Here is a 26,628-nt window from a genome sequence, read left to right as displayed (position 1 = left end):
CCACGCATGCATACTTCCAAACACATTAACACACATACAAGCACACACGCACTCACACACCACAACATACAACCACACTCTCATCCATTCATGCACACGCATTCCACACGCACCACACCCGCATGCATGCACACAAACATACACACACACACCCTCACGCACACACACACCACACCCCCCCTCCCCGTTGGAGCACCCGACTTACCTTCTTGCAGGGGGTCCTCCGGCAGGAGACAGGGTGCGGCGCTGCTGCCTGCAGCAGCGTCCGCCAGCAGAACACCGCTCATCGATCATGATACGGTCTGCGGTGGTCTACTGGCGTGGCGCTGCTGCTGGCACCAGCGCCACCTTACTGCTGTCTGCCGCCATGACCGTAGCCGGAATTCCACCGTCCTTATGGCAGAATTCCGGCTACGGTCCCAATATGGCAGATGGTAGTTAGCCAGGGAGACAGTCTTGTGGCGGCTGTCGCTGTGGCGGTAGGCAGCATTTATCGCCTATGTCATAATAAGGGTCTATGTGTGTAGTTTATTGTTATGCCATAGTAGCGATACATATTTCCTAAAGAACTATTAATTTATAGAATATACAAATAATCAGATTAAAAATATTTATCAACACAGGCATATGCAGTCCATTGCTGCGAGTATGGTGGGTATGAAGGAAAAGAGCCAACTCTTGAATAGTCTTCTGAAGACAAGATAGTTATTTGTGGATCGTATATTTGGGGGTAATGAATTCCATAGTTTGACTGCTTGAACAGAAAAGGATGTACCACCTATAGTCTTTTTCTTGTATGGTTCTAGGGCGGGGTGGCAATCTTGAGCGGAGGTTTCTTTATTGAATGTATTTGGCTATTTTGTTTCTGATAAAAAGCAGTCCTGTTCCATGTATAGCTTTGTGGGTGATACAAAGCAGCTTGAAGGTGGATCTTTTGGCAACAGGTAACCAGTGTAGTGCTCTCAAGGCAGGGGAGATGTGGGCTTGTGGCTTTACAATTAACAGTAGCCTGGCAGCGGAGTTCTGAATATGTTGTAGTTTTTTCATAATAGAGATGATCCATGGTAGAGGCCATTGGCATAATCCAGTTTGAATAGTACAAGCACGATAGTAGCCTGCACCTTGTGTGGAAATCCGAGGTGGGGGAAGATGTGTCACAGAGTCTTCAAGGTAATGAAGCTTGTTCGTGCTAATTTGTCCACTTGGGCATTCATTGTTAACTTGGAGTCCATGGTAATTCCAAGGTTTTTAAATTCCTTGGATAATTGAGGAGGTGGTCCGAGATCGTCAGACCAGGCGCACAGTGGGTCATAATCTTTCCAGTCACCACATGAGTATTTCCGTTTTGGAGGCATTTCGTTTGAGATGGCTCCAAGTCATCCACTGATCAATGGCTGTGAGGCAGCTGAAGATTTGTGAGTTTTCAATGTCTTTGGGGCACTCCAATTTAAGTAGTATTTGGGTGTCATCTGCATAGTTGTAGCATGGGAGTTGAAAATCACTGATTAGTTCTGTTAATAATATCATGTAGATGTTGAAAAGCAAAGGTGAGATGATTGATCCTTGGGGGACCCCTGCTTTTGTGAGGTACGGTTTGGACGAGAAGGGGGGAGAATAGATAATATTAGTTCTGTTTTGAAGGTAGGATGTAATCCAATCGAGAGCAGTCCCTTCTATGCCGGCTGCGTGGAGTCTTTGAATTAGGGTGTCATGGTCAACCGTATCAAAGGCAGCCGAGAGGTCCAAGAAAAGTAATGCAGCAACTCCATTCCGGTCAACTGTTTTTTTAAGATCATCCCAGATTGCTATGAGTGCCGATTCAGTGCCTCTTCCGGGCACAATCCAGTTTGGAAGTCTGAAAGCATAGCATTGTCTTCAATGAATTGTGACATCTGGGCGATTGCTGCTCTTTCTATCAGTTTGCCCAGGAAAGGTCAATTTGTGATTGGTCTGTAGTTGTTGGGGTCCTGCGGGTCTAGGTTTGTTTTCTTTAATAACAGACGCATGTATGCCTTTTTCAGGTCTTCAGGAAATGTTACTGTGGTTAAAGAGTTGTTGATGATTCTTCTTACAGGTGTGGCAGCAGAAGTAGATAGAAGAATGTTCTTGAAGATTTGTGGTGGGCAAGGGTCAGCAGGGCAACCAGAAGGTCTGCTTACTTTGACCAAATCCATAAATTCACCTGTGATATTTGTTTGAAGGTCTGTAGATGTTGGGTTGGTTTATTCTTACAGAGTATTTTAGGAAAGGGGTTGGTGCTGATCGTTTTCTTCTTTTTTTTAAATAGGAGTCCAATGTGTCTGCCTTGGTTGTGTAGTGAGTTGCCAGTTTCTTTGTGAAATCTTGAGTAGTGGGATGACTTCCTTCCATGCATTTAGGTGCTCGAAATTCATTGAGAATTTTATAAAATTCTTTGGTTGCAGATTTGGCATTTAGAATTCCATCTGAGTAGTACCTTTTTTTTGCTTTTTTGATTGATGATTTGTATATTCTGTTAAGTCTGTGTAGCTGCAGTTTGTCTTGAATGTTGTTTGTTTTGAGCCAGGTCCACTGCAACCTTCTGATTTGTTGCTTTGTCTTTTTAGGTTCTGTGTTTATCCAAGGTGTTGGTTTTCTTTTGTCGTGTTTAGTTTTTCTGAGTGGTATTGGGATATCAAAAGTTTTCTGTAGCCAAAGTTTTGGAACATAATTAATTGTATCTAGATCTGTGTTGGCTGTTAGTTGTGTTTCTAAGTCATCAAAATTGAGTTTGCTCCAGGGTCGATAGGTGCATGTATGTAAGTAGTTGTGGGATGTGTTGATTTGTGTTGTTTTATGTCGGAAAGACATCAAATGGTGGTCTGACCATGTGATTGGTGTGATGCTATGAATAGTAACTATTTCAGGCTTAGCAAAAATGACATTTAGGATGTGTCCAGCGATGTGTGTGGGATTGTGTACAATCTTATGTAGGTTCAATGCGACTAGGCTAGGGGATAATAGCTTTTTGAATGGGGCATATTGGGTTTGTCAAATCAACTATTTAGGTCCCCAAGAATACATAGGATTGAGTATAATGTAATAAGGTTTGAGGCTGTACCTAGAATAGTGTCTGTGAATGTTGAGCTGTTAGGTGGAGGTCTGTAAAGGAGGAGAGTTACAGGAGGAAGCTGTAGTAGGGTGGCATCTGGTGAGGAGGGCTTCACAACCTTGTATGGAAATGTTGTCTGTTTTACTGAGACTTATTGCTTGTTTGAATATAATGGCTAATCCACCTCCTCTCTTGCCTATATGGTTTTGTGTGATGGTTTGATAGCCCAGAGGAATGGCTTCATGCAACACTGGGGCCATGCCCTCTCCCAACCATGATTCTGTTATGAATAGTAAGTCAGGTTGCGTCTTTGTGAGCAGATCGTAGATGTGCTGCTTGTTTTCTTTAGAGTGATCAAGCATTTATAAGCTGGCAGTTTAGAAAAAGTGTGTTAGTGACGGTGTTGTTTTGTTTAGGAGAAGGGTAAACAGTATACTTTGAGCTTGTAGCAGGTGTATTGTTAGTTGTGATAACTGTGTGAGGGTCACTAAAGTCCTGTTTTTCAATATAGTGTTCTTCTTCCAGCAGGCTTAGGAGGCATTGTGTCGGGTCTGTGTGTGTGTGGGTGGTGGACTTGGTGGCTGAGAGAGACATGAAGAGTGTACTTTTTTTTGTAGGTAGCCTTATTATGTAATAGACAAGGGGATGCAAAGTTAAGAATGGCATGTTGTTTATTTTGTGTCTCTTTAGTGTGGAAGGAGTATGGGTTAGGAGTGGTCGAGGAGCATGTGGATCATAATGTAAGGCTCTAAATTGTGCATGAGAGGCGGGTGAATGAATGTTGCTGTTTTGGGGTGCTTGTGGTAGATGTTTGTGAAGAGTGAGAATGTAGGGGTAAAGATTGGTCAGGATTAGTATTTGTGTAGTCATGAGGGTGGGAGTGGGTGTGATGGAAAGTATAATGAAAGTTTGTGTTATTTTGATATGCTGATGTGTGTGGTGTATTGTTTTTGTGGAATAGTGAGGGGGGATATTTATGTAGTGGTTTTCTGTGAAGGATTTGTATGCGAGTTAGTGCTGGTGAGTGGTATTAAGAGTATTACAGGGGGTGTTGATGTGTGTCACGCTTTCAGCCAGTCTCTGCTTTTTAGTCAGACACACTTTACGTTCTGGGCACTGCGGTTTTCAAGTCTCTCGTACCAGACAGCTCATCCCGCTGCCTTAAAAAAATGTGTTTTCGTGCTACTACAATTTACGTTTTATTTATTTACAAATAGATTGAACATTTTGTGTCCTATGCAGCTCAGGTCATCTGATGATAGTAGTCTCATATGATGCACTAAGTATCTCCTCCTCCACGGCAGACTGATCAACTGTCCTACATGCTGTGTAAGTAGCAAAACCCTAATCAAAAGACTAGTGGACATTTTAGAGCACTTCCTATTCCAATCTACACTAAAGGGTCTTTTCCCAGACTTTGAAGCTGCTTCCCAGGATCACCTGCACAGATCACGTGCATCAGGGTATTAACACGGAATAATACTGGCAAAAGGAGTGGTAAAAACAGCCCTGTTGAAAACGCTTAACTCATCAAGACATTGCTAACCAATAAGAAAAACAAAATAATGTGCACTGACAAGCTCAAAAAGATGCACTGGGAGACAGTGGAAAATTGTGCAAGGAAATGGTGCAGACAAAGACTGGTACTAACACTGAAAAGGACATGTCTGAGACTGCAGTCAGTGAATACGAGGCACCAGGTAAGAGACAAGGCAGTTCATTCAGAGAAAAAAGGCAACTGGAAAATACAATATTGATGCAAAGTCTAAAATGCATCAAGAGAGTTTACATGCGTTTCCCGAGAAGGGCGGGTTTGAGTCTGGCATAAAGGTTAGAATAAAAAATATACACATTAAACATTTAAGTACCTCTTATGTGAAGCTGGGAAGCAGCTGAGGGTTCAGAAGAGCAAGAATGGTGTAAGTGGGAGAAAAGCACGGCACTGAACATGAGGAAGGACCCTGGCACTGAGGAGAGGCAGTATCTCAAACCAGAACCTAGACAGCTGTGTGCGGTATTATGCACCAATTTAATAAAATATGACAAATATATCACGGTAAGAGGCATACATAAGGTTAAATTAAAGGCCAGTCAGCCACAGTATCAAACAGGCCTACGGTAACTTGCGTTTCAGCTGATTACGTCTGACAAGCTGCCACTGCAGACACTTATTAGTATACAGCTGACAGGTGGTTTAAATGGAGGGAAATGCAAATGCCAGGCAATAATTAATATTCTTCTAGGATAGCCCGTCAAATAATTGTCAGGGTAACTTTCGGAAGTATGCGTGCTGGGAAACTCCCACAATAGACCACACCTGTGGTCAGGTCCAAGGAAGTGATAATTACACCAGAAAAAGCGCTGGCGCCACAAGTCTGACAAAATTTTGGCCTCATGCCTCAGACACAGGGAATGATCCTTACTAGGAAGTTAGGGTTTATGTAGGAAAGTCCCTCCTCTTTACCCCCACTTTTTGCCTGTTAGTGTGCTTGGACTGTTTTCACTGGGATCCTGCTAACTAGGACCCCAGCGATTGTGCTCTCTCCTCTAAATTTGGTTGTCTTGGTACATGTTACACCCCACAATTTGCATACTGGTGTACCCCTATAAATCCCTAATACATGTACTTAGGTACCCAGAACATTGGTACACCAGGGGTCTCCCATGGGTTGCAGCATGTATTATGCCACCAGTGGGAGCCCATGCAAACTGTGTCTGAAGCCCTCGATTGCGGCCTGCGTGAGAAGGTGCATGCACCCTTTCACTGCTGGTCACTTCACCAGGTCACTGTAAGTCACCCCTTTGGTAGGCCCTTCCAGCCCTAAGGGCAGGTTGCAGGTCCCTGTGTGTATGGGCACCCCTGCAAGAGCAGAGTTGACCCTACGAACGCCAGTGCAAGGAAGCCATTTTAGCTATGTACTGGCGATAGGTCACTACCTATGGTCCAGCTACATAATGGTAACTCCGTAACTAGAGATGTTTGTTATCAAACATGTCGGAATCATACCCCAATACTGATGCCAGTATTGGTGGCATGATTCCATGCACTCTGGGGGCTCCTTAGAGGGACCCCCCCAGTATTGCTCCTACCAGTCTTCCAGGATTTGCAGGCAGCCCACGCTGCTGCAGACCCTCCGACAGGTTTCTGCCCTTCTGCTGCTTGATCACCTCAAGCAGGGGAAGGCAAAACAAAGGATTTCCTGTGGGAGAGGGGTGCATCCTTCTCTCCCTTGGAAATAGGTGTTACAAGACGGGGAGGGGTAGCCTCCCCAAGCCACCGGTTTGCTTTCAAGCTTTGATAATCCAGTTTGCTGCCCTGCTCTGGTGTGAAACTGGACAAATGAAAGGGGAGGGACCACTCCCCTGTCCATCACTACCCCAGGGTTGGTGTCCAGAGCTCCTCCAGGTGGCCACTTGATTCTGCCATCTGGGACACAAGATGGGCAGAGGCCTCTGGGAGCATCAGACTAGTCAGGTTAGGCAGAGGACGTCAGTGACCCCCTCTAATAGATGGTCACCTTGCAAAGTGACCAAGCCTCTTTTTGGGCTATTTTGAGACTCTCTTGCAGGTGGTCCCCCGATTCAGCATTCATGTCTCCACCAGGACTCCTCTCCAACGACCTCTTCTGCTCCTGGACACCGGAACAGCTGCTGGACTTCACAGGAACCAAACAAGACCGCAACACCGAGATGACCACTTTTTGCAACATTGTTTCTGCGGCTCCCGTCAGCAACTTGCAACATTTCCACTGCTGTGCATCCTCTGGGGTTGGCAAGACTTTAGCTGACCCAAAGAAGCAAGAAGGAATCTCTCTCTCAGTGAAGGAGTCACTCCACTGCAGGCACCTAGGGCAACAACGTCCGGCTGCTGGGATCTGCTGTCCTCTGGAGCTGCAAAGATTCTCCAACAGGTGGTGGTTCGGAGGGGTCCTCTTGATCCTCTCTGTCTTCTGTCCAACTTGGGAGACGATGAGTCCTTGCCTCTTCCTCCAGGACAGAATCCCTGTGCACCGCAACTGTTGTAGCAACCAAAGCTTGTCAACTCCTGCTTCGAGGGATCTTCAGGCTCCAAGTAGCCCGAGCCCTAAGCACTCTACCGCTGCAAGAATAGTCTCTTCTCTCCTGCTCCTGCGACTCCTCTTCAGGAGTGCTGCCTAGGCCTCATTGAGACTTACTGAGCCTGGTGCCAGTGGGTTTCTCATGGGGATTGACTGCTTCTGCTGGCTCTCCTGTCTTCCTAGGGTCAGCCCAGACTCCCCTCCAAGTGTCGAGTCCTCAGGACCTTGCTATTCCTCTTCAGCTCTGCGAATCTCCAACAGCTCCATTTGCATTTGCTTGTGCTTGTTGGTGGTCCTCCTAGCCACTGACCCATCTGCAATCTGGTGACCGTTGCGGGACAGCACTTAGGTGACTTCAGGGACTCCTCTGCAGCTCCTGGACTCCTCAGCTGGACTTCACCCATCACCATCGACCCAGATCTTTACCCACAAAGGATGGGCATTGCCTCCGGCCACACCTGGACATTTCTGCGTGGACTGGACTCTATCCCCTTCTATTGCAGGTCTTCATCTTCCAGAAGATGGGTTCCACCGGCCTAGTCCTGTTCTTGCAATGTTCCATTTATGAGTCCCTATGTTAGCCTATGGGATGACCAGATAACTTACATCTGCTCCCCTAGTCGCTGGGGGTCTTCTAGATACTTACCTCCTGTTACACTCTCTCCCAGCCCTTGGCCAACTACTCCATATCCTCGGGCTGGGGACCCATTCTCGCATTCCACTGTTTTAGTATATGGTTTGAACCCCTCCCCCCCCTCCACCCGCCCCTATTAGGGCCCTTGCTATTTTGTGCTATTTCCTAATGCTTACCTGTGTATATTTTGCGTGTACTTACCTCCAGAAAGGGGTTTGCCTATAGTAACCTAGTTTGGTATTCCTGTAATAAAGTACCTTTATTTTTGCAACACTGTGTGGTTCCTTTCATGTGTGATAAATTACTGTGTGACTACTTTGGCATTACAAGTGCTTCACACTCCTAGATAAGTCTAGGCTGCTCACCACAGCTACCACTAGAGAGCACTGGCTATCTGGACACTGTAACACTATCTAATAAGGGTTGCCTGGACCCCGCTTAAGGTGTAACATCATAGGTGTCCACCACATACTGAGCCAGCCTCCTACAGTTTCCTAATCCATGCTGCCAGATACTGGATTAGGGCACACCCACAGTTCTCCCACAGCCAAATGAATGAACTCGTTGCCATTGGTTAATTTATAATTGTATGTCAGATTCAGGTGGTCACTCACAAGGCACACAGCCAATACTGTGGAAAAAGTAAAATTCCACCTTTGACAAAGTATAAAGAACACTGACGACAATGAGAAAGCTTCAGGTCCTGTGCATATTTGTGGAAACTCAGCTTTCCATGGTTTCAAACACAACCTTAATAAACAATTAAATCGTGATAAACAGTGCTATGATTATTGGAAAGTAAACTTGCTGGAGTAAGTTGGAGGATCTCATGGATGTTCAACCGTAACTCTCTCATCCTCTTGCCACTGCTACCCCAGTGCAAAGTTAGGCTGTCCAACAGTGCCCACCCCTTCTCCACGAGAGGTGGATGGGGAGCTCTGCAGGCAGTCAATTCCCTATCTTACCGAGGCCAGACTGTGAGATGAACTGGAATGCTTGCTGGGATCGATGGACGAAATACCACTCAGGGTGTCATTGCTGCTCGGGCTCTGCAGTCTTCGGCTGGAATAACCTACAAGGAATTGAAAAAACTGTTACTAACCCAAATGATACAGTCCTCGTCATTCAAACTGGCATATACAACCCATGGTGCCCAAACCAATACTCAACAAACTCCAGTCTTCGCATGCAAACCAACCACTGGGATATATGGCAGGTTTTGAATCTGAACCATCACTTAAAGACGGCATATACCAGCTTTACCACCCAAAATATCACCCAGGATTTTGCAGCCTCAGCACCCAAACCAATGCACGGCATATACCAACCACAGTCCCCACATGAATACAGAGTACACCGCGAGTAGTGGGAGCCAAACAAATACGCAGGATTGTCAAGCCTTGGAGACAAGCAAATACACAGGATGTACCAGTCTTGGGAGCAGAACTGATAAGGGGAATACACCAGCTGTGGCACTGAAAGTAATACCCGGTATACACCAGGCCTGACCCACTCATCTACACACAGACCTTTGTTTAGAGTGATAATGGCAATAGTGTATCTGATAGCAATCTCACACCACAACTTGCAGTGCTTAACAACAGCCACTACTGGGGAGTCTTGACCGACCTCTTCATGTAGCAGTATCAGGTTCCTGGGGCATGGAGAGTCATAGGCCTCTTCATCTCTGCCCAGAGCTCCCTGCACACACAAGGATCTGGAGAAAACACCAGACATTGGAACAATATTTATTCTAAAAGGGGAAATGTATTTAATAATATGCTGCTCCTTGAGAGCAATGCCCATCTCCTTTTGGCTACTTCATAGCGCTCAATGTTTTGAGGGTAATAAAGAAAAACAAGTGTGTAACAAACTTGCATTATTTTGCCCTGGTAAGGGAATGGAGCGTGCACTAGTTCAGCCTTATGAAAGGGATGTGTACTTCAAAATACCTTGTGCTCTGAGGGACCCCCTGACACACTCTTCCTGCGATGATAGCTCAAAAGCTTACCTTTGTCCGGCAATTATCTGATTGTTTTCTGGGGCACTACCTCCAATACTGTCCCTTTATACTTTGTCTATTAACAATACTGTTCCATAAAAACCAGAAAAAAAATCCTGGATTTGCACCCCCCCTATACTGGAAATCTGCTCATTGGGAATTCTGGGGAGGGAAAAATCTTCTGCATGGTGATGAATGTGCACCCCTACCCTGAGTTAACCAACTGTACTGATGTCTGGATCCCTTAAGCATAGGCCGCTCTTACGGCTTGCACCAGTCTTGTTGCACAGGGAGGGGGACCCCCGAGCACTACCGTCATAGTGATGAAAGGCTACTATCTTTACCAGGAGTTAAGCATCTCAAGCAAAGTGGTGGTAGCATACCGTGTAGTGAGCAGTAGGAGTGAACAGATCTTAAATCTGCGTCACTGTAGTGAGACCTACAAGCTCACTCATTTTAAAGACCTCTACTGTGTGCTTAACTCACCCTTGGCCTCCATCGGTTTGGTGTGGAGTGCTGCACAGCACTCAAGTGGCGTATCTGTGCTGGGTGAGTGTGTGCCTGGGAAGGGTACAATGCAGGGATAATGCAGTACTCTGCAGTGTGTGCATGATGAATGCATGTGTTGGGTGTGTGTGCGTCTGTAAGTGGTAAAGTTCATAGATATAGCGCTGTGCACTGTGTGCACTTAAATGGATGTGATGGGTGTATGTGTAGTACAGTATATGAAGGGCACAGTGCTATGAAGTATGTGTATATACGGCAGGGGCTCCATTTGGGTAACCCAAGGTTGGATGGTGAAACACGAGGAGACAGAGGAATCCCTCAGGTAGATTTGTGTATTTCTGCATTCCTGTAAGTTGTGTAGGACACATTGGAGAAAGGTAAAGAAGGCTTCCCCTGTACACTTCAAAGGTTACTCTAGGATTCAGAAAGAGGTCCAAGAAAGGGGCCTGGGTACATCTTGGGAAGGAGATGGGGCTGATACGGGAATCATAAAGAGTAGGGGTGGGGTCCTGGGCTAAACTTTGGATACACATATCACTGTGGCTGACATCCAGGTGTGAACTCTAGTCTCTCCCGTAGCCTGTGTTATAGGGCTGTCAGCTTTTGAGTCACTCCTGCTGTGACAGACCGGTTTCAAGAGGAAGAGAGGGCAGAGGAGTTGGTACTTCAAAAGCAGCAGACTCCCCCCACCAACAACATAAACTTCGAAGACTCAGACCCTAAATCACATTAGGTGTCTGGAAATGGACTATAATCAGGGAAGCTTGATGCTGCAAAAACTGCCAACTGTCAAGCAGCCAGTCGGGCTGTGCAAGGAGAAGTGTTGCAAGACTTCTGGCTGTGGCCAGGACTAGTGGCCAAGTCCTGCTAGTGTCCCTGCTGGGTGATGGGACATCACCCAAGGAATCCAAGACCACCTTCCCTGGAGCACCAGCGCCTGCCTGCTTGCAAAGACCAGTGTGCCATGTGAGGAAGGAGAGCACTGGAGGGAGTAAGGTCAAGTAGGGAATCCTGTTGAGTGGATTCCTTAAGTGAGGTGTAAGGAAACTGCTTCTGCAGTGATCGGTTCCTTGCCCAGGACAAAGTTAGCAACCCTGTAGGCCATGAGAGGGCCACCGTACAGTGAGCCTAGGCTATTGCTGTGCTGATCCGGCCGGAGCCCATGTACAGTGAAGGATTGGCAATCCCGTGTGTCAGGAGGAGCCACCATGCAGGCATCTGTTGCGGTGATTTGGCTGGTGCCCCCCTAGACAGAGGGGTCACCAGGACTAGCAAAAAGTGTGACCTGACATGGAACGTCGCCGGATGAGTGAGGCCATCATGAGAAAACCTGCACACCTACATCAAGACGAGGGATCAGCAACTTCACATCACCTTCTACCCCACAGTGGGGTGGACCAAAGACTTACCCTGCAAGAAGGAGTTATGAGAAATCTCTGGTCGCTGCAGGTACATGGACCACATGTGAGGACCTCGAGGACCGTAGAGTGGAACCTGCCTGGAATGCGTGCAGTAAACTCACCTGAAACAGCTCTGCCACTCCAGCACCCACAAAGGGACACACTCAAACTTCAGACGCTCCGATCTTGCAGGCGCAGGTGATAATGAGTTTGAGCTAAGTCGGTTCAGGGGGGAATTTGTTTGCTAGATATTGCTTTGACACTGGAAAACGTTTGAGTTTAAAATAGAGTCCGAGTGGATTCTTGAGACTGACTACTGGTGGGGCTTACCCCGGATGTTGCCTGTAGTGAATGGGCAATACATGCAATTGCTAGAGCGAGGAGGGAGTGGGACACCGGGAACTACCTACGAAGCACCTTAGCATCAGCCTAAGGGGCACTGTGTAGTTGTTTATGAATTTCATATTTCCCTTTGTGTTGATAGCAGTAAAAATAAATTACTTCTTGTACCTAAAGTGAGTACTTTGCTGGACTATAATTTATTGTTTCTACTGTATGTATTTGCCATTGAGTCTGTGTCCACCTACATATATCCACCCCTCGCCCAGAGAGAGCCTTGCCCTGCTCACACTTTGCTAAACCTAGAGAGTCAAGTGCTGAAGTGGTACTTGGCACTGGTGCTCAGAATCCATAGTAGGCTGCGCCCTGGGACATCAAAGGCCTCAGACCCCATGGCTGGGCCCACTAATTCCTGCTTGCCCTGCGGTCTGACAGGAATCATTTGGACTCGCCTATCCCAGGAGGTGTTCGGAATAAGGACATCCACCAATGCACCACTCACCCCCATTACTTGAAGTCTGATTGCTGAGGCAATCGGCTGGCCCCTCTGTTCATGGAAGTCTGCTCACCTTTCCTCACCGAGGAGGCCCGTTGTGCTGGCAGTACAGGTGCTGGGATGGTCATTGGCTTCACCTCTTCTCTTTCCTGGGTGATCTGCTTCCTCTTCCGCCGTCTGCGCTTCAGCTGGTGTGCAGCCAGAGCAAGGGCCATGGTGCCCAGAGCAGTGGCAAACAGCACCTTCCGGAGGCCCGGAGACATCCTCAGCTGGGAGAAGACAGACTGCAAAGAGAGGGCATATTAGTAAGTAGAAAAGGGAAGTGCGTAATCAAGCTATGAGATGAGCAAAAGACACAGACAGAGCGAATCATGGTGCCCAGAATAGTGGGAAACCGCAACCCCTGCAGACTGTGTGGCACGCACAGCAGGGAAAAGAAGTGTGCAGAGGGCTGATGGAATGAGCAGAGAGAGAGCATGCACAGAGGGCTGAGAGAAGGGTATCCTATCTTTCCAGCCAACACCAGTTTGTTCACATGGGCACCTTCTGATCTCAAAAGATCCCCATCTCTATAGTGTACCCCCAAGGTACCATATGGTCCCCTCTCATCTTCAATCTCTACATGGAGCCACTTGGTAGTCTACTCACAGATAATATCAAAATCCACTAATGGTGACCATACAGGCCATCAACCTTCAACTCACCGAACACATGGAGAGAAACAACCTGCTGGACTCTACCCAATCAGGATTCAGAACCAACCACAGGACTTAGACAGCCCTTATCGCCGCAACAGACGACATCCACACCCTACTCGACAGAGGAGAATCAGACGCCCTGATCCTTCTTGACCTCTCCGCAGAATCAACACCGACAACACTCTCATCATTTGACTGTGACAGATTGAAATCATAGACGGCATGCTGAAATGGATGGCATCCTTTCTCATGGGTCACACCCAGAGAATCCATCTCCCTTCCTTCACCACTCAACCCAAGCGCATCATCTGCGGTGTCCCTCAAAATTCTTCCCTCAGTCCAACACTCTTCAACATCTGCATGACCCCACTGACAGACATCGTCAGAACCCACAACATCAACATAGTCTCCTAAGCCAGCAACACCCATCTCATCCTCTCGCTCTCAGCGGAGCGCTAGGAAGACAAACGTCCATAACTGTATGAATAACGTCTCAGCCTGGGTGAATAACAACTGCCTGAAGCTCAACACGGACAAAACTGAAGTACTAATCTTCGGCAGGCTCATCTCCCTCTAGAACAACTCCTGATGGCCATCGGAACTTGGACCCACGCCCACTCTGAAAGGCCACGCCCACAACCTCAGCATCATCCTGGACAGCGAACTCTCCATGAAAGACCAGGTCAACGCGGTCGCTTTATCCTGCTTCCACATGCTCTGTAAAGTCTTCAAGTGGCTCCTCTTCAACACCAGGAAAACTGTGACACAGGCACTCATCAACAGCAGACTGGACTACGGCAATGCACTATGCAGGGACCACCACCAAACTCATGAGAAGATTCTAGACAATCGAGAACACAGCAGCCCAACTTATGTTCAACATGCCAAGTAGGACCCACATCACCCAGCTCCTGAAAGACCTCCACTGGTTCCTAATCCAGAAAAGAGGTAAATTTAAGCTCCTGGCCCACCCCTACAAAGCTCTCCACAACCAAGGACCCACCTACATGCACCGCCTGAATTTCCACTTACCTCCCAGGAACCTCCGCTCATCTCACCCTCGCATAGATACCGCAAATACAATGCTGCTGCACCGGAGAGCGCTGCTCCTCCCACCTCGCTGCCATGCCTTCAAACTCCCTCCCCATCCAACTCCGTACTTCACCCTCGCTGACCCACCTCAGGAAGGGACTCCAAAACTGGCTCTTCAACTGACACCACAGCCTGGATACACTCTCAGATGAGAAGCAACGCTATATAAATACCACTTGATTGATTTATTCCATCATATGGTACGCTATTAGTTCCATATGCTAGGGACTTATGGGCAAGTTAAACATGCCAAGGAGTATCCCAATTCAGCCAGGTTAAATAAGGGAGCACAGGCACTTTACTTCTGGACAGCTGGGGTACAGTCCACAGAGGGGTAAACTGGACAGAGTTCTAAATTCAGAAGAAATATAGGGTACAGCAAAAGGCCCTGGAGAAAGGGCAAGTTTCCAACAATACACAATTATATTTAAACATCTCCTCTGCTTCAGACATTAAAATGCCTCAAACCCTCCTGCACATCATTCAGATTTAACGCTCAGCCCAATCAAGACAGATTTTCTGTTATTTGACAAATTTGGTTCACAAAATGAATCTTGACAGCTTTAAACTCCAACTTTCAAGTCGGTTGGGTTCACCCTGGACAAAAACCTCACCCTCAAGGAACACAATGCCAAAAATACAAAGACTGACTGGTGTCAAATATGTTTATTCTTCAGAACTTCTGTTCAGTCCCTCACACTCTTGCTTCTGGATGCTGGTAAAGCCCTGCTCCATGGCCTACCAGACTCCACAGGGGCACCCCTTAAGAACATCCAACATGCTGTGGCACATCTCATCCAGGGCCTGAATAAATAGGATCACATCACCCACGTCCTGATGTAATTCCATTCGCTCCCCTTGCTGGCACACATCTTCAAAAACAGCTCCATAATTTACAAAGCCATCACAATCGGCACCACCTCTTATCTTGCAGATAAGCTCACCATCTCTGATTGTGCTTGGCATACTCGGAGCCAGGACACCACTAGTATGCAGAGTTGTCGCGTAGGCTCTCATTATCCTAATGAGGCTACTCAATTTGGGCGGCAGAATCAGTTAGAGGGAGATTCCCCACGTAAGAATGAACATGTTTCTTTGAAAGTTGGAGACACAGCGTACCACTTTAGCCAGCAACTCTATCTGGCTGCAGCCTTGAGGAAAGCACAAAGTGAAAAGAATATCATGCTGAGAAATGCAATGCTTTCCTAGCTGAAAGGACAACTAGATAAAGAAAAGAAAACAGCACTGCAAATGTGGCCTATGCTAGAAAAATAAAATGAAGCGAAATAGAATGTAACTGGGCTAAAGCGCACAACGGCAGGCCTAGTTGCTAAAATAACGTGTCTAAAAAGCATGGCTAAAATAGCTATACAACACAGTGAAAAGTGTATAAGAAAAAAGAAAAAAAAAAAAAAAAAGGACAAGCATTTGCGATTTAACAGATCTGCCCTTTAGGACCCATTAGACTTGTCAATGCTTTTAGATGATGCAGTTAAGTGGAGTCAAAAAAAGAGGGACCGGTGTCATTTATTGCAAGTACGTGAAAGTGTTTTTGATGGGACCAGCAGAAATTTGCAAAATAAATATTTCATGTTTATTAATACAGCATTACAATAAAGCCATACAATAACAACATACAATACAAAATGCAAAATACCCTGAAGTAGGTAGTCATTGTAACAATGAATGCCCCTAATAATACGGAAGGCATTTAAACATCCACATGTTCCCTCTGGCTAGCAAGCCTCCCTTCATTAATTCCATGCTACGTTAAGACACCTTAACGGACTGACAACTAGTCTGCATGACTTCCCTACATGACATAGCTATGTCATTCACTCTAAAGCAAACAAGGTATAGTTAAGCTCTATAGGGAGGTACAATGAATAAAAACATAACTGTGTTAAATTACGGGTACAACTTCACTGCAAGAAGGACTTGGACAGAAAATATAATGTCTAACTATAGTAAAACACTGGAGCTATTGTACAATGCTTCCTCGATGTAAAGGTAGGATGGTGTTGTAATCATACAATTGGCAAATGAGGAAGATATAAACGGTTCCTAACTATTCCAGCCAATGGCTTAAAAATGTTAAGCCTCGATAGGTCTATCTAGGGACCCTCTACAATACCCAGGCCCTTGGTTACAGGGGTACCATTTACTAGGGACCTACACAGGTACATGAGTGTGTGCCAACTCTACACTTTTTACCTCATTTTATGGAAAGGACACTAGGACCCTCATTGGCAAGGATCCAGTGCACCTCAGTCGTAAAACGTCAGTACTAGTGAGCAAAAAGTGGGGTGACCATGGCCAAAAGGGCACTTTCCTACAATCATAACGAGGCCGAGATCCTTAGAACCCATGCTCAACATTGTGTGAAGTGCATTCCACTGAAGATTGGTTGAGGAGTGTAGTGTTTCCCATTTAATGGGTGCTCTGGAGAGTTTTTTTTCATGTTTCCTTTTAGTCTATGTTAGCACATTGTAGTGAAATATGTATTTTTGACCACTGACTTTGTGTTGCACCACTTTGCACCTGGATCAGTTGTCTAGTGTTCACCAGTTGCAGACTACATTTTGTATTCAGTTTAGCTGCTTACTGACTTTATTGTAGCGTTAGACACTGCCAAGTTAAATGTGTTAGTATTATTCCACATTGTAAACTGTGCTTGTTTTCATATTCTTTCTCACCAAAGAGCGAGGACATATTATCACCGAACAGCTCGTACATAATATGGAGGAGGTAGGCAGTCGGCACATTGAGAATGTACCAGACTGATATTTGTTAGTGCAAAAATGGAACGGTTTGGGCTTGGGCGAGACAATTTGGGAAACTGGCCAGTTCCAACCTGTTTCTTTCAACTCTGACCTACATTAGCCGGCATTTTTGAATATTTATTTTTTATGGGAGTGTTTTTTCCAGAAAGCCGTCTCCTGTTCTTAAAGATATAAAAAGACAGCCCTGCTCAGTAGCAGTGAATTCCGAGACCTCGGTCAGGATTAGACGTCAAATGCCTGACACCTGTCCCATGAGGGTGGAGATCTCTTTCTTGCAGTTGAGCAGGGTTATCTTCTTGCTGGCATGAAAAAGATAAAGAGCTTGGCAGGCCCGGAGGTGATTAATTTTTACTTCATTATTTGCTTGGAAATTTCATTGCAGTGACTATTTTTAAATGTGTGCTTTTAGCATGCTAACGTCTTTTTTAGGAACCTCATGGTGAAATAATAATAAATGTCTTCTTTGAACTGAGAAGTGCATTCCAGAGATTTTTGTCAGCTCGGTCATTAGTGAAAGCAAAACACACATTTATGCACATTCTGTTGGTGCCAGTTCTCGAATTGGGAGTCTGCAAGATCAAGCACAAGATGAAGAGGGTCACGGTCACTCTCTGTTCTTTCTTTGACCCACATGTCAATTACCCAGTCAAGGCCTCCGGGTTAATCATAATATAGTAATGCACTGGCTCACTTACTCACACGGAAAGTTGGCATTGGGGAATTATCAGAAGTTATGGGGCTGTTTAGAGGTCTCAAGTCCATATTTAGGATAGTTGTAGTTACTGGCTCTGCCTTTTCTTGATGTCCTATACTCTTTACAAGAGGGATATGGGAGCCCCCAGGCTTAGTCCTCCTCCATTACTTCTTGGTCCCACAGGCCTGGTTGGAGGCTGGTGTTCAAGTCCTCGCATAACAAACAAGCATTGCAAAGCCAATAGGTTTCGCCTATGCAACGTCTCCTGGCTTTGTCACTGTTCCTGTCACAGCGCTTTTTTTTTTTTTTAATTTCAAGTTCTATTACACAGCAGTTCACCTCCTTTGCAATACATAAAAAAAACATTAACAAACTCCATAGAATTTGCATATACAAAACCTGTTGGCTTTGCCATGGACATTAAAGGAACAATGGAGATTTTTTATGTGATCCTGCAACTAATGAAAAAAAAATGATGCTTATCAATAAAGTGGAAACATTACAAATCAAACACAGGCTTTCTGATTCAAAGGCGCAGGCCCGTGCAGGTAGTTAATAAAATTAAATCATTAACACGCTTACCACAGTACATATGCTTTAAAACCTCTGAAAAAACTCCAAAACCGATATTGCAGGCAGTAAGGGAGAATAAATAACAAAGAGAGCACAACGCGTTTCCGCTTGCAATGTACAAAGAAATGCATTTCTAAAGGAAATGAAAAACTGTGAATAAAGGACAAGCTCACAGTGGCAAGCTTTTTACCTGTGCATCTCTTCTCTTTCGTAATAACCTTTGCCCACATAATGCAATTCAACTGCCAGTTCAGAGGAAAATATAACGTGTTGAAAATATAAATCCAATTCTATAATATTCATGCCAAGCACAAGTACTAGGGAAAAACTAATCGATATATGGCGTAAAGGTGAGTGCCAGGGTGGTGAAGTTCTCAATTGTGTGGATATCCCCAATTCAGGTAAATGTCCTAACTGTGACTACTTTTTAAATCGTTGGCCTTGGGGAAATTGTAACGGGGGACCTCTTTTGATACCACAGGAAAGGTTCAAAGGCTAAACTATTCAGGGGAATCTTTTAAAAGTGTATTATTGAACGTAAGATCGTTGGTAGAGCATAAAATAGAATGTGCATAATTTGTGGGAGCTTTCTGTCCAGACTTGGGATTCCTCACGCAAACTTGGACAGATTCCTCATCAGGACCACATTTAAAAGATGCAATTCCCAAAAGGTATGATCTATTTAGAGTGGATAGGCAAGAGAAATGGAGAGGAGGGGTGGCAGTGGTTTATCATAATCATCTGAAGGTAACTTTCAACCAAACTACACATTTGGATACTGAAGGCATGTCTTTTAGTTTTAAATTTAACAATGCCACCACTTTTAATGGGTCTTTACTTTACCGGCCACCGGGACTTAAAGCTAGCTTCATATCATCCATTCGGACTTTCATGGAGTCTAGCATCGAGCTGCCCAACTTTATTCTTGTAGGTGATTTTAATTTTCATCTGGAACGATGTCAGAATCCAGAAACTGAGCACCTTATTGACTGCCTATGCAGGTTTGACTTACATCAGATAGTATCTCAAGATACTCACAGAGCCAACTACACTTTAGATGGCATTAATAATCCTGCGCTCACATTTAATAAAGTTTTTTTTTTTTATTTGGACCGATCATAAAGCATTTTTTTTTCAATCTTACAGTCCCTATAAAGAACCATGATGATCTCAAAGCGCCTAAAGCTATCAAAACGTGCCCGTGACGCAGAAATTATCGCCTCGAACTTGGAGTTGTTTAGGAATAATAATCCAACCTTAGACAGCAGCAGCAAAGGGGCCACAGGCTATTTTACCAGATGGCTAGATGATGCAGCCGAGGAGCTAGTGCCCAAAAAACAACCTGAGAAACTGAAGGAAAAAACCCTGCCCCTTGGTATACGCTGGAATTAAAAATACTGAAATGGAAGAGTAGAGCCCAAGAGAGAAGGTGGAGAATAGCCAACAGCGCCGAGGAAAAAAGTAAATATAAGTTAGTTCTTGAACAATGTAAATCACAGATTACTCTGGAGAAATCAAGGTATATCACAGAAAAAATATGTGCAGCAAAAGATTCTACTAAAGAGCTTTTTAATACAGCTATTGCTCTTATTAAATTTAATAACACAAAAATGTCCGTTCCCACTTACATATTCTGTAACAAGCTAGCTGAGTTTTTCCAACATAAAGGTTAATAAGGTCTATAAAGATTGTTCTTCAAATTGTGTTAAGGATAGACTGGTTAACATCTCTTCCCCCTTGTTAGTGCCTCAGAAACTACCAAAGGAGGTCCGAGACAGCCAGATGGTGTTTGACAGATTTACCTCATTTTCGGAAGAGAGAATGATCAGGTTTTTAGAGTCGACTAAATCGGGCTCACCAGCGGACCCGTGACCACCTTTTGTCCTTCATATGATCTCTAAGACAGCTGCAAGCCAACTCTCTATACTCGTGATTAGGAAGCCGAATGGAAGAGGGCCTCCTCAGGTCCATTACAAAAAAAAATAAACCTCTCTGGATCCTGAGGATACCAAAAGTTACCACTCAATCTTGAGATTACCTTTTTCAGCTAAAGTTCTGATGGCGGTACTCAATGAGAATCTTATATCGTTTTTAGATAAGTATAATATCCTTGATCTCTCTCGACATGGCTTTAGGCCATCACATTGTAGCAAATCTGCATTATTAGTGACAACTGAAGAGATTTGTAGGCAGGTTGATTCAGTAAGCAGGGCTGAGCTCATTCTTCTTGATCTCTCTGATGATTTCGACATGGTGAACCACAGTCTGCTGGTCAGATGGTTACAGAGTAGTGGGATAGGGGGCGCAGCTCTGACCATCCTCAGCTCATTATCAGAAAGAGAACAGAGGACTGTTTATGGAGATTATATTTCAGACCCCTTCATTCTTCTGTGTAGGGCACCTCAAGGCATGTCATTATCTCCCATGCTTTTTAATATCTATGTCATCCCTTTGGCTAAACATATGGCTAACATAGCAAGCTCACAGCCTCGGACACCATCAAACACCCACACACTCGTGTCTTAAATTATGCTGCCTTACCTAACCACCTGCAAAGAAAAAGAGCACTGAACAAAGAGAAAAGGAAGACTTAGGTTGGCATTATGTATTTCTCTCACCTGTCCAAATGTTGAATACAGGAAGACAGGGATTTCTGCCACAGTCATTGCAAGTGCTTGGATTATAGAGACACCGTCTGTCCTCCTAAATGCCATGATGGAGTTGAGGGTGTACACAGGTTTCTCAGCAAGATGGGGGTGAAAGACTGCACCAGTAGTGTGCACAGTTCACAGATGTTGATAACAGCGTCATCTCAGATTGCACACTTCAGGAAAACAGAGCCGCCACCACAGACTCTGAAAGGGAAAAGTATCTTCTTAAAGTGTGTCAAAACAGGCTACTGCAAACCCATCATAACCACAGGCCCAGCTGCAAGGACCTAGCACGCAGCCACAAGACACCAGTGACAATAATATCTCGCATATAGCCACAGGACCTCTAAATACACATGTCGTGCATTAGCCACCAGACCCCTGAAGTCTCATCATGGAGAAGTGCAAACCAAACTACAATCACTCAAAGCTACTAATCCAGCAGACATAAAACCTACGATGCTATAACCAATAAAGTCACCTCTTTTACAGTCAGAGCTCACAACTACAAACCTAAAAGTGGACCCCTCGCGCAAAGCCACAAATTTTACACACAATTACAAAACACGGCAACCAACTCACAAAGTCACATAACCCAGCACAGTGATCTCGCACATAGATGCAACCCATAGCAGTGCTCCTGCGTGCAAAAGTCCCAGCACACACTGCTTTGATGCATAAAAATTCAGGTCAGGGCCCTGATACGCACGCCCTCTAGCAAAGTGTTTTCACACAGCCAAAAGCCCAGGCAGCCACCTATGAAGCAACTTCACATGTACACAAATCCAGAAATCAACTGGCATGAAGCAACAACGATCTGCAGTCACAGAGCCACCTCGCAGGCACAAAATCATGCTGTGACTACACACAGCCACTCCTGCCCCTTTCTGGCCCCTTACCTCTCCTGTCCATCCACTCCTGCCCCTTCACCCTTCCTGACCCTCACCTCTCCTGTCCATCCACTCCGGACCCTCACCCCTCCTGACCATCCACTCCGGCCCCTCACCCCTCCTGACCATCCACTTCTGCCCCTTCACCTTTCCTGACTCCTCTTCTCTGCACCTCGGCCCCCTCCTTGTTATCCTCTCCTCTCCCTCACCCCCGTCCATATTCTCCTGCCCGTAACCTCTCCTGTCTAGTCTGTCCTGCCCCTTCACCCTTCCTGACCCTCACCCCTCCTATCTATCCTCCACTGCCCCTTCACCCTTCCTGTGCACCCTCTCCTGCCCCCCGTCCTTCCTCTCCTGCCCCTCACCCCTCCTGTCCATCCTCTCCTGCCCCTCCTGTCCATCCTCTCCTGCCCCTCCTGTCCATCCTCTCCTGCCCCTCACCCCTCCTGTCCATCCTCTCCTGCCCCTCACCCCTCCTGTCCATCCTCTCCTGCCCCTCACCCCTCCTGTCCATCCTCTGCTGCCCCTCACCCCTCCTGTCCACCCTCTCCTGACCCTCTCCCCTCCTGTCCACCCTCTCCTGACCCTCTCCCCTCCTGTCCACCCTCTCCTGACCCTCACCCCTCCTGTCCACCCTCTCCTAACCCTCACCCCTCCTGTCCACCTTCTTCAGCCCCTCACCCTTCCTGTCCACCCTCTCCTGCCCCTCACCCCTCCAGTCCATCCTCTCCTGCCCCTCACCCCTCCTGTCCATCCTCTCCTGCCCCTCACCCCTCCTGTCCATCCTCTCCTGCCCCTCACCCCTCCTGTCCATCCTATCCTGCCCCTCACCCCTCCTGTCCATCCTATCCTGCCCCTCACCCCTCCTGTCCACCCTCTCCTGCCACTCCTCTCCTGCCCCTCACCCCTCCTGTCCATCCTCTCCTGCCCCTCACCCCTCCTGTCCACCTTCTCCAGCCCCTCACCCTTCCTGTCCATCCTCTCCTGCCCCTCACCCTTCCTGTCCATCCTCTCCTGCCCCTCACCCCTCCTGTCCATCCTCTCCTGCCCCTCACCCCTCCTGTCCACCTTCTTCAGCCCCTCACCCCTCCTGTCCACCCTCTCCTGACCCTCACCCCTCCTGGCCACCCTCTACTGACCCTCATCCCTCCTGGCCACCCTCTACTGACCCTCATCCCTCCTGGCCACCCTCTCCTGACCCTCACCCCTCCTGTCCATCCTCTCCTGCCCCTCACCCCTCCTGTCCACCTTCTCCAGCCCCTCACCCCTCCTGTCCACCTTCTCCAGCCCCTCACCCCTCCTGTCCATCCTCACCTGCCCCTCATCCCTCCTGTCCATCCTCTCCTGCCCCCCGTCCTTCCTCTCCGTCCCCTCACCCCTCCTGTCCACCCTCTCCTTACCCTCACCCTCCTGTCCATCCTCTCCTGATCCTCACCCCTCCTGTCCACCCTCTCCACCCCTCCTGTCCACCTTCTCCTGACCCTCACCCCTTCTGTCCACCTTCTCCAGCCCCTCACCCTTCCTGTCCATCCTCTCCTGCCCCTCACCCTTCCTGTCCATCCTCTCCTGCCCCTCACCCTTCCTGTCCATCCTCTCCTGCCCCTCACCCCTCCTGTCCATCCTCTCCTGCCCCTCACCCCTCCTGTCCATCCTCTCCTGCCCCTCACCCCTCCTGTCCACCCTCTCCTGCCACTCACCCCTCCTGTCCATCCACTCCTGCCCCTCACCCCTCCAGTCCATCCTCTCCTGCCCCTCACCCCTCCTGTCCATCCTCTCCTGCCCCTCACCCCTCCTGTCCATCCTATCCTGCCCCTCACCCCTCCTGTCCACCCTCTCCTGCCACTCCTCTCCTGCCCCTCACCCCTCCTGTCCATCCTCTCCTGCCCCTCACCCCTCCTGTCCACCTTCTCCAGCCCCTCACCCTTCCTGTCCATCCTCTCCTGCCCCTCACCCTTCCTGTCCATCCTCTCCTGCCCCTCACCCCTCCTGTCCATCCTCTCCTGCCCCTCACCCCTCCTGTCCACCTTCTCCTGACCCTCACCCCTCCTGTCCATCCTCACCTGCCCCTCACCCCTCCTGTCCACCCTCTCCTGACCCTCATCCCTCCTGGCCACCCTCTCCACCCCTCCTGTCCATCCTCTCCAGCCCCTCACCCCTCCTGTCCACCTTCTCCAGCCCCTCATCCCTCCTGTCCACCCTCTCCTGACCCTCACCCCTCCTGTCCACCCTCTCCTGCCCCTCACCCCTCCTGTCCATCCTCTTCTGCCCCTCACCCCTCCTGTCCACCCTCTCCTGCCCCTCAGCCCTCCTGTCCACCCTCTCCTGCCCCTCACCCCTCCTGTCCACCCTCTCCTGCCCCTCAGCCCTCCTGTCCACCCTCTCCTGCCCCTCACCCCTCCTATCCACCCTCTCCTGCCCCTCACCCCTCCTGTCCATCCACTCCTGCCCCTCACCCCTCCTGTCCATCCTCTCCTGCCCCTCACCCCTCCTGTCCATCCTCTCCTGCCCCTCACCCCTCCTGTCCATCCTCTCCTGCCCCTCACCCCTCCTGTCCATCCTCTCCTGCCCCTCACCCCTCCTGTCCATCCTCTCCTGCCCCTCACCCCTCCTGTCCATCCTCTCCTGACCCTCACCCCTCCTGTCCACCTTCTCCTGCCCCTCACCCCTCCTGTCCATCCTCTCCGTACCCTCACCCCTCCTGTCCACCCTCTCCACCCCTCCTGTCCACCTTCTCCTGACCCTCACCCCTCCTGTCCATCCTCTCCTGCCCCTCACCCCTCCTGTCCACCCTCTCCTGCCCCTCACCCCTCCTGTCCATCCACTCCTGCCCCTCACCCCTCCTGTCCATCCTCTCCTGCCCCTCACCCCTCCTGTCCATCCTCTCCTGCCCCTCACCCCTCCTGTCCATCCTCTCCTGCCCCTCACCCCTCCTGTCCATCCTCTCCTGCCCCTCACCCCTCCTGTCCATCCTCTCCTGCCCCTCACCCCTCCTGTCCATCCTCTCCTGCCCCTCACCCCTCCTGTCCATCCTCTCCTGCCCCTCACCCCTCCTGTCCACCTTCTCCTGCCCCTCACCCCTCCTGTCCATCCTCTCCGGACCCTCACCCCTCCTGTCCACCCTCTCCACCCCTCCTGTCCACCCTCTCCACCCCTCCTGTCCACCCTCTCCTGCCCCTCACCCCTCCTGTCCATCCACTCCTGCCCCTCACCCCTCCTGTCCACCTTCTCCTGCCCCTCACCCCTCCTGTCCACCTTCTCCTGCCCCTCACCCCTCCTGTCCATCCACTCCTGCCCCTCACCCCTCCTGTCCACCCTCTCCTGCCCCTCACCCCTCCTGTCCATCCTCTCCGGACCCTCACCCCTCCTGTCCACCCTCTCCTGCCCCTCACCCCTCCTGTCCACCCTCTCCTGACCCTCACCCCTCCTGTCCATCCTCTCCTGCCCCTCACCCCTCCTGTCCACCCTCTCCTGCCCCTCACCCCTCCTGTCCACCCTCTCCTGCCCCTCACCCCTCCTGTCCACCTTCTCCTGCCCCTCACCCCTCCTGTCCATCCTCTCCGGACCCTCACCCCTCCTGTCCACCCTCTCCACCCCTCCTGTCCACCCTCTCCACCCCTCCTGTCCACCCTCTCCTGCCCCTCACCCCTCCTGTCCATCCACTCCTGCCCCTCACCCCTCCTGTCCACCTTCTCCTGCCCCTCACCCCTCCTGTCCACCTTCTCCTGCCCCTCACCCCTCCTGTCCATCCACTCCTGCCCCTCACCCCTCCTGTCCACCCTCTCCTGCCCCTCACCCCTCCTGTCCATCCTCTCCGGACCCTCACCCCTCCTGTCCACCCTCTCCTGCCCCTCACCCCTCCTGTCCACCCTCTCCTGACCCTCACCCCTCCTGTCCATCCTCTCCTGCCCCTCACCCCTCCTGTCCACCCTCTCCTGCCCCTCACCCCTCCTGTCCACCCTCTCCTGCCCCTCACCCCTCCTGTCCATCCACTCCTGCCCCTCACCCCTCCTGTCCACCCTCTCCACCCCTCCTGTCCACCCTCTCCTGCACCTTCTCTGCCCCTCTCTCCGCTCCCCTCACCTGCCCGGGCCCTCCTCACCCTCCATCCCAGAAGGGCAGCGTCTCCTCCGCGCTGCGCAACCAAACCCCTCTGCTCTCGCGGGGAAGGCGGAGCCCAGAGAGACGAACGCCGCTCTGAGCCAACAGGAACCCAAGCCACGCCCCAGCTGCTTTTTCCAACCAATAGAAATACTAACAGAACCAATGGTTCAATACAGAATCGAAACCATGAGCGCGCTTCCGGGTGAAGGAGGGCTCTGATTGGTTGTAGCGTCTTGACTGACGGGGTGAAGGGCAGAGGGCGGGGCTTCACTTTAAAGATACAGAGGGGAGCAAGCAGGACATCTGTGAATCCCAAGGAGGGCAGAGGGTGTAGGCAGGGCCTGGATGACCCACTGAAGCCCCAGTTTGTGCACTGGGCAGAGGGGCTACCTCTGCTGTGGACTGTGTGACTGCCTGTGCTGTGTATTTAGGAGTTCATCTGGGCACACTTGTGTCTTCCGTTCATACTATGTGCAGCTGGGAGAGCATGTGGTCTGAATATGTGTGCCATGTACATGCCTTGTATATATACTATGTACATTTGGGAGGGGGCTGTGTTCTGAATATATGTGCCATGTGCATGCCTTGTATATATACTATGTACATTTGGGAGGGGGTTGTGTTCTGAATATATGTGCCA

The 26,628-nt window shown here is 48.7% G+C and overlaps 1 protein-coding gene across 4 annotated transcripts in view; it reads right to left on the bottom strand.

The window, feature by feature from the left end:
* The window catches only part of MIGA2 (mitoguardin 2), a 114,873-nt gene extending 88,834 nt beyond the window's left edge, over positions 1 to 26,039 (bottom strand). For 3 of the 4 annotated variants that reach the window (XM_069237041.1, XM_069237043.1, XM_069237045.1), the window contains exons 1-4: positions 25,968 to 26,039; positions 20,965 to 21,201; positions 12,580 to 12,790; positions 8,728 to 8,834 (exon numbers count right to left, since the gene is read on the bottom strand). In XM_069237041.1, coding sequence (XP_069093142.1) covers positions 8,728 to 8,834; positions 12,580 to 12,790; positions 20,965 to 21,060 — 414 coding nt within the window. In that variant the 5' untranslated portion in view covers positions 21,061 to 21,201; positions 25,968 to 26,039. The remainder of the gene's footprint in view (positions 1 to 8,727; positions 8,835 to 12,579; positions 12,791 to 20,964; positions 21,202 to 25,967) is intronic. The other variant, XM_069237044.1, reaches the window with a different exon arrangement.
* Positions 26,040 to 26,628: the final 589 nt, after the last annotated feature.

The sequence above is a fragment of the Pleurodeles waltl genome, chromosome 6, assembly GCF_031143425.1.
Source record: "Pleurodeles waltl isolate 20211129_DDA chromosome 6, aPleWal1.hap1.20221129, whole genome shotgun sequence".
NCBI classification, from domain to species: Eukaryota; Metazoa; Chordata; class Amphibia; order Caudata; family Salamandridae; genus Pleurodeles; species Pleurodeles waltl.
Note: the sequence above shows the minus strand (reverse complement) of the source record. Positions and strands in the feature narration are given on the sequence as shown.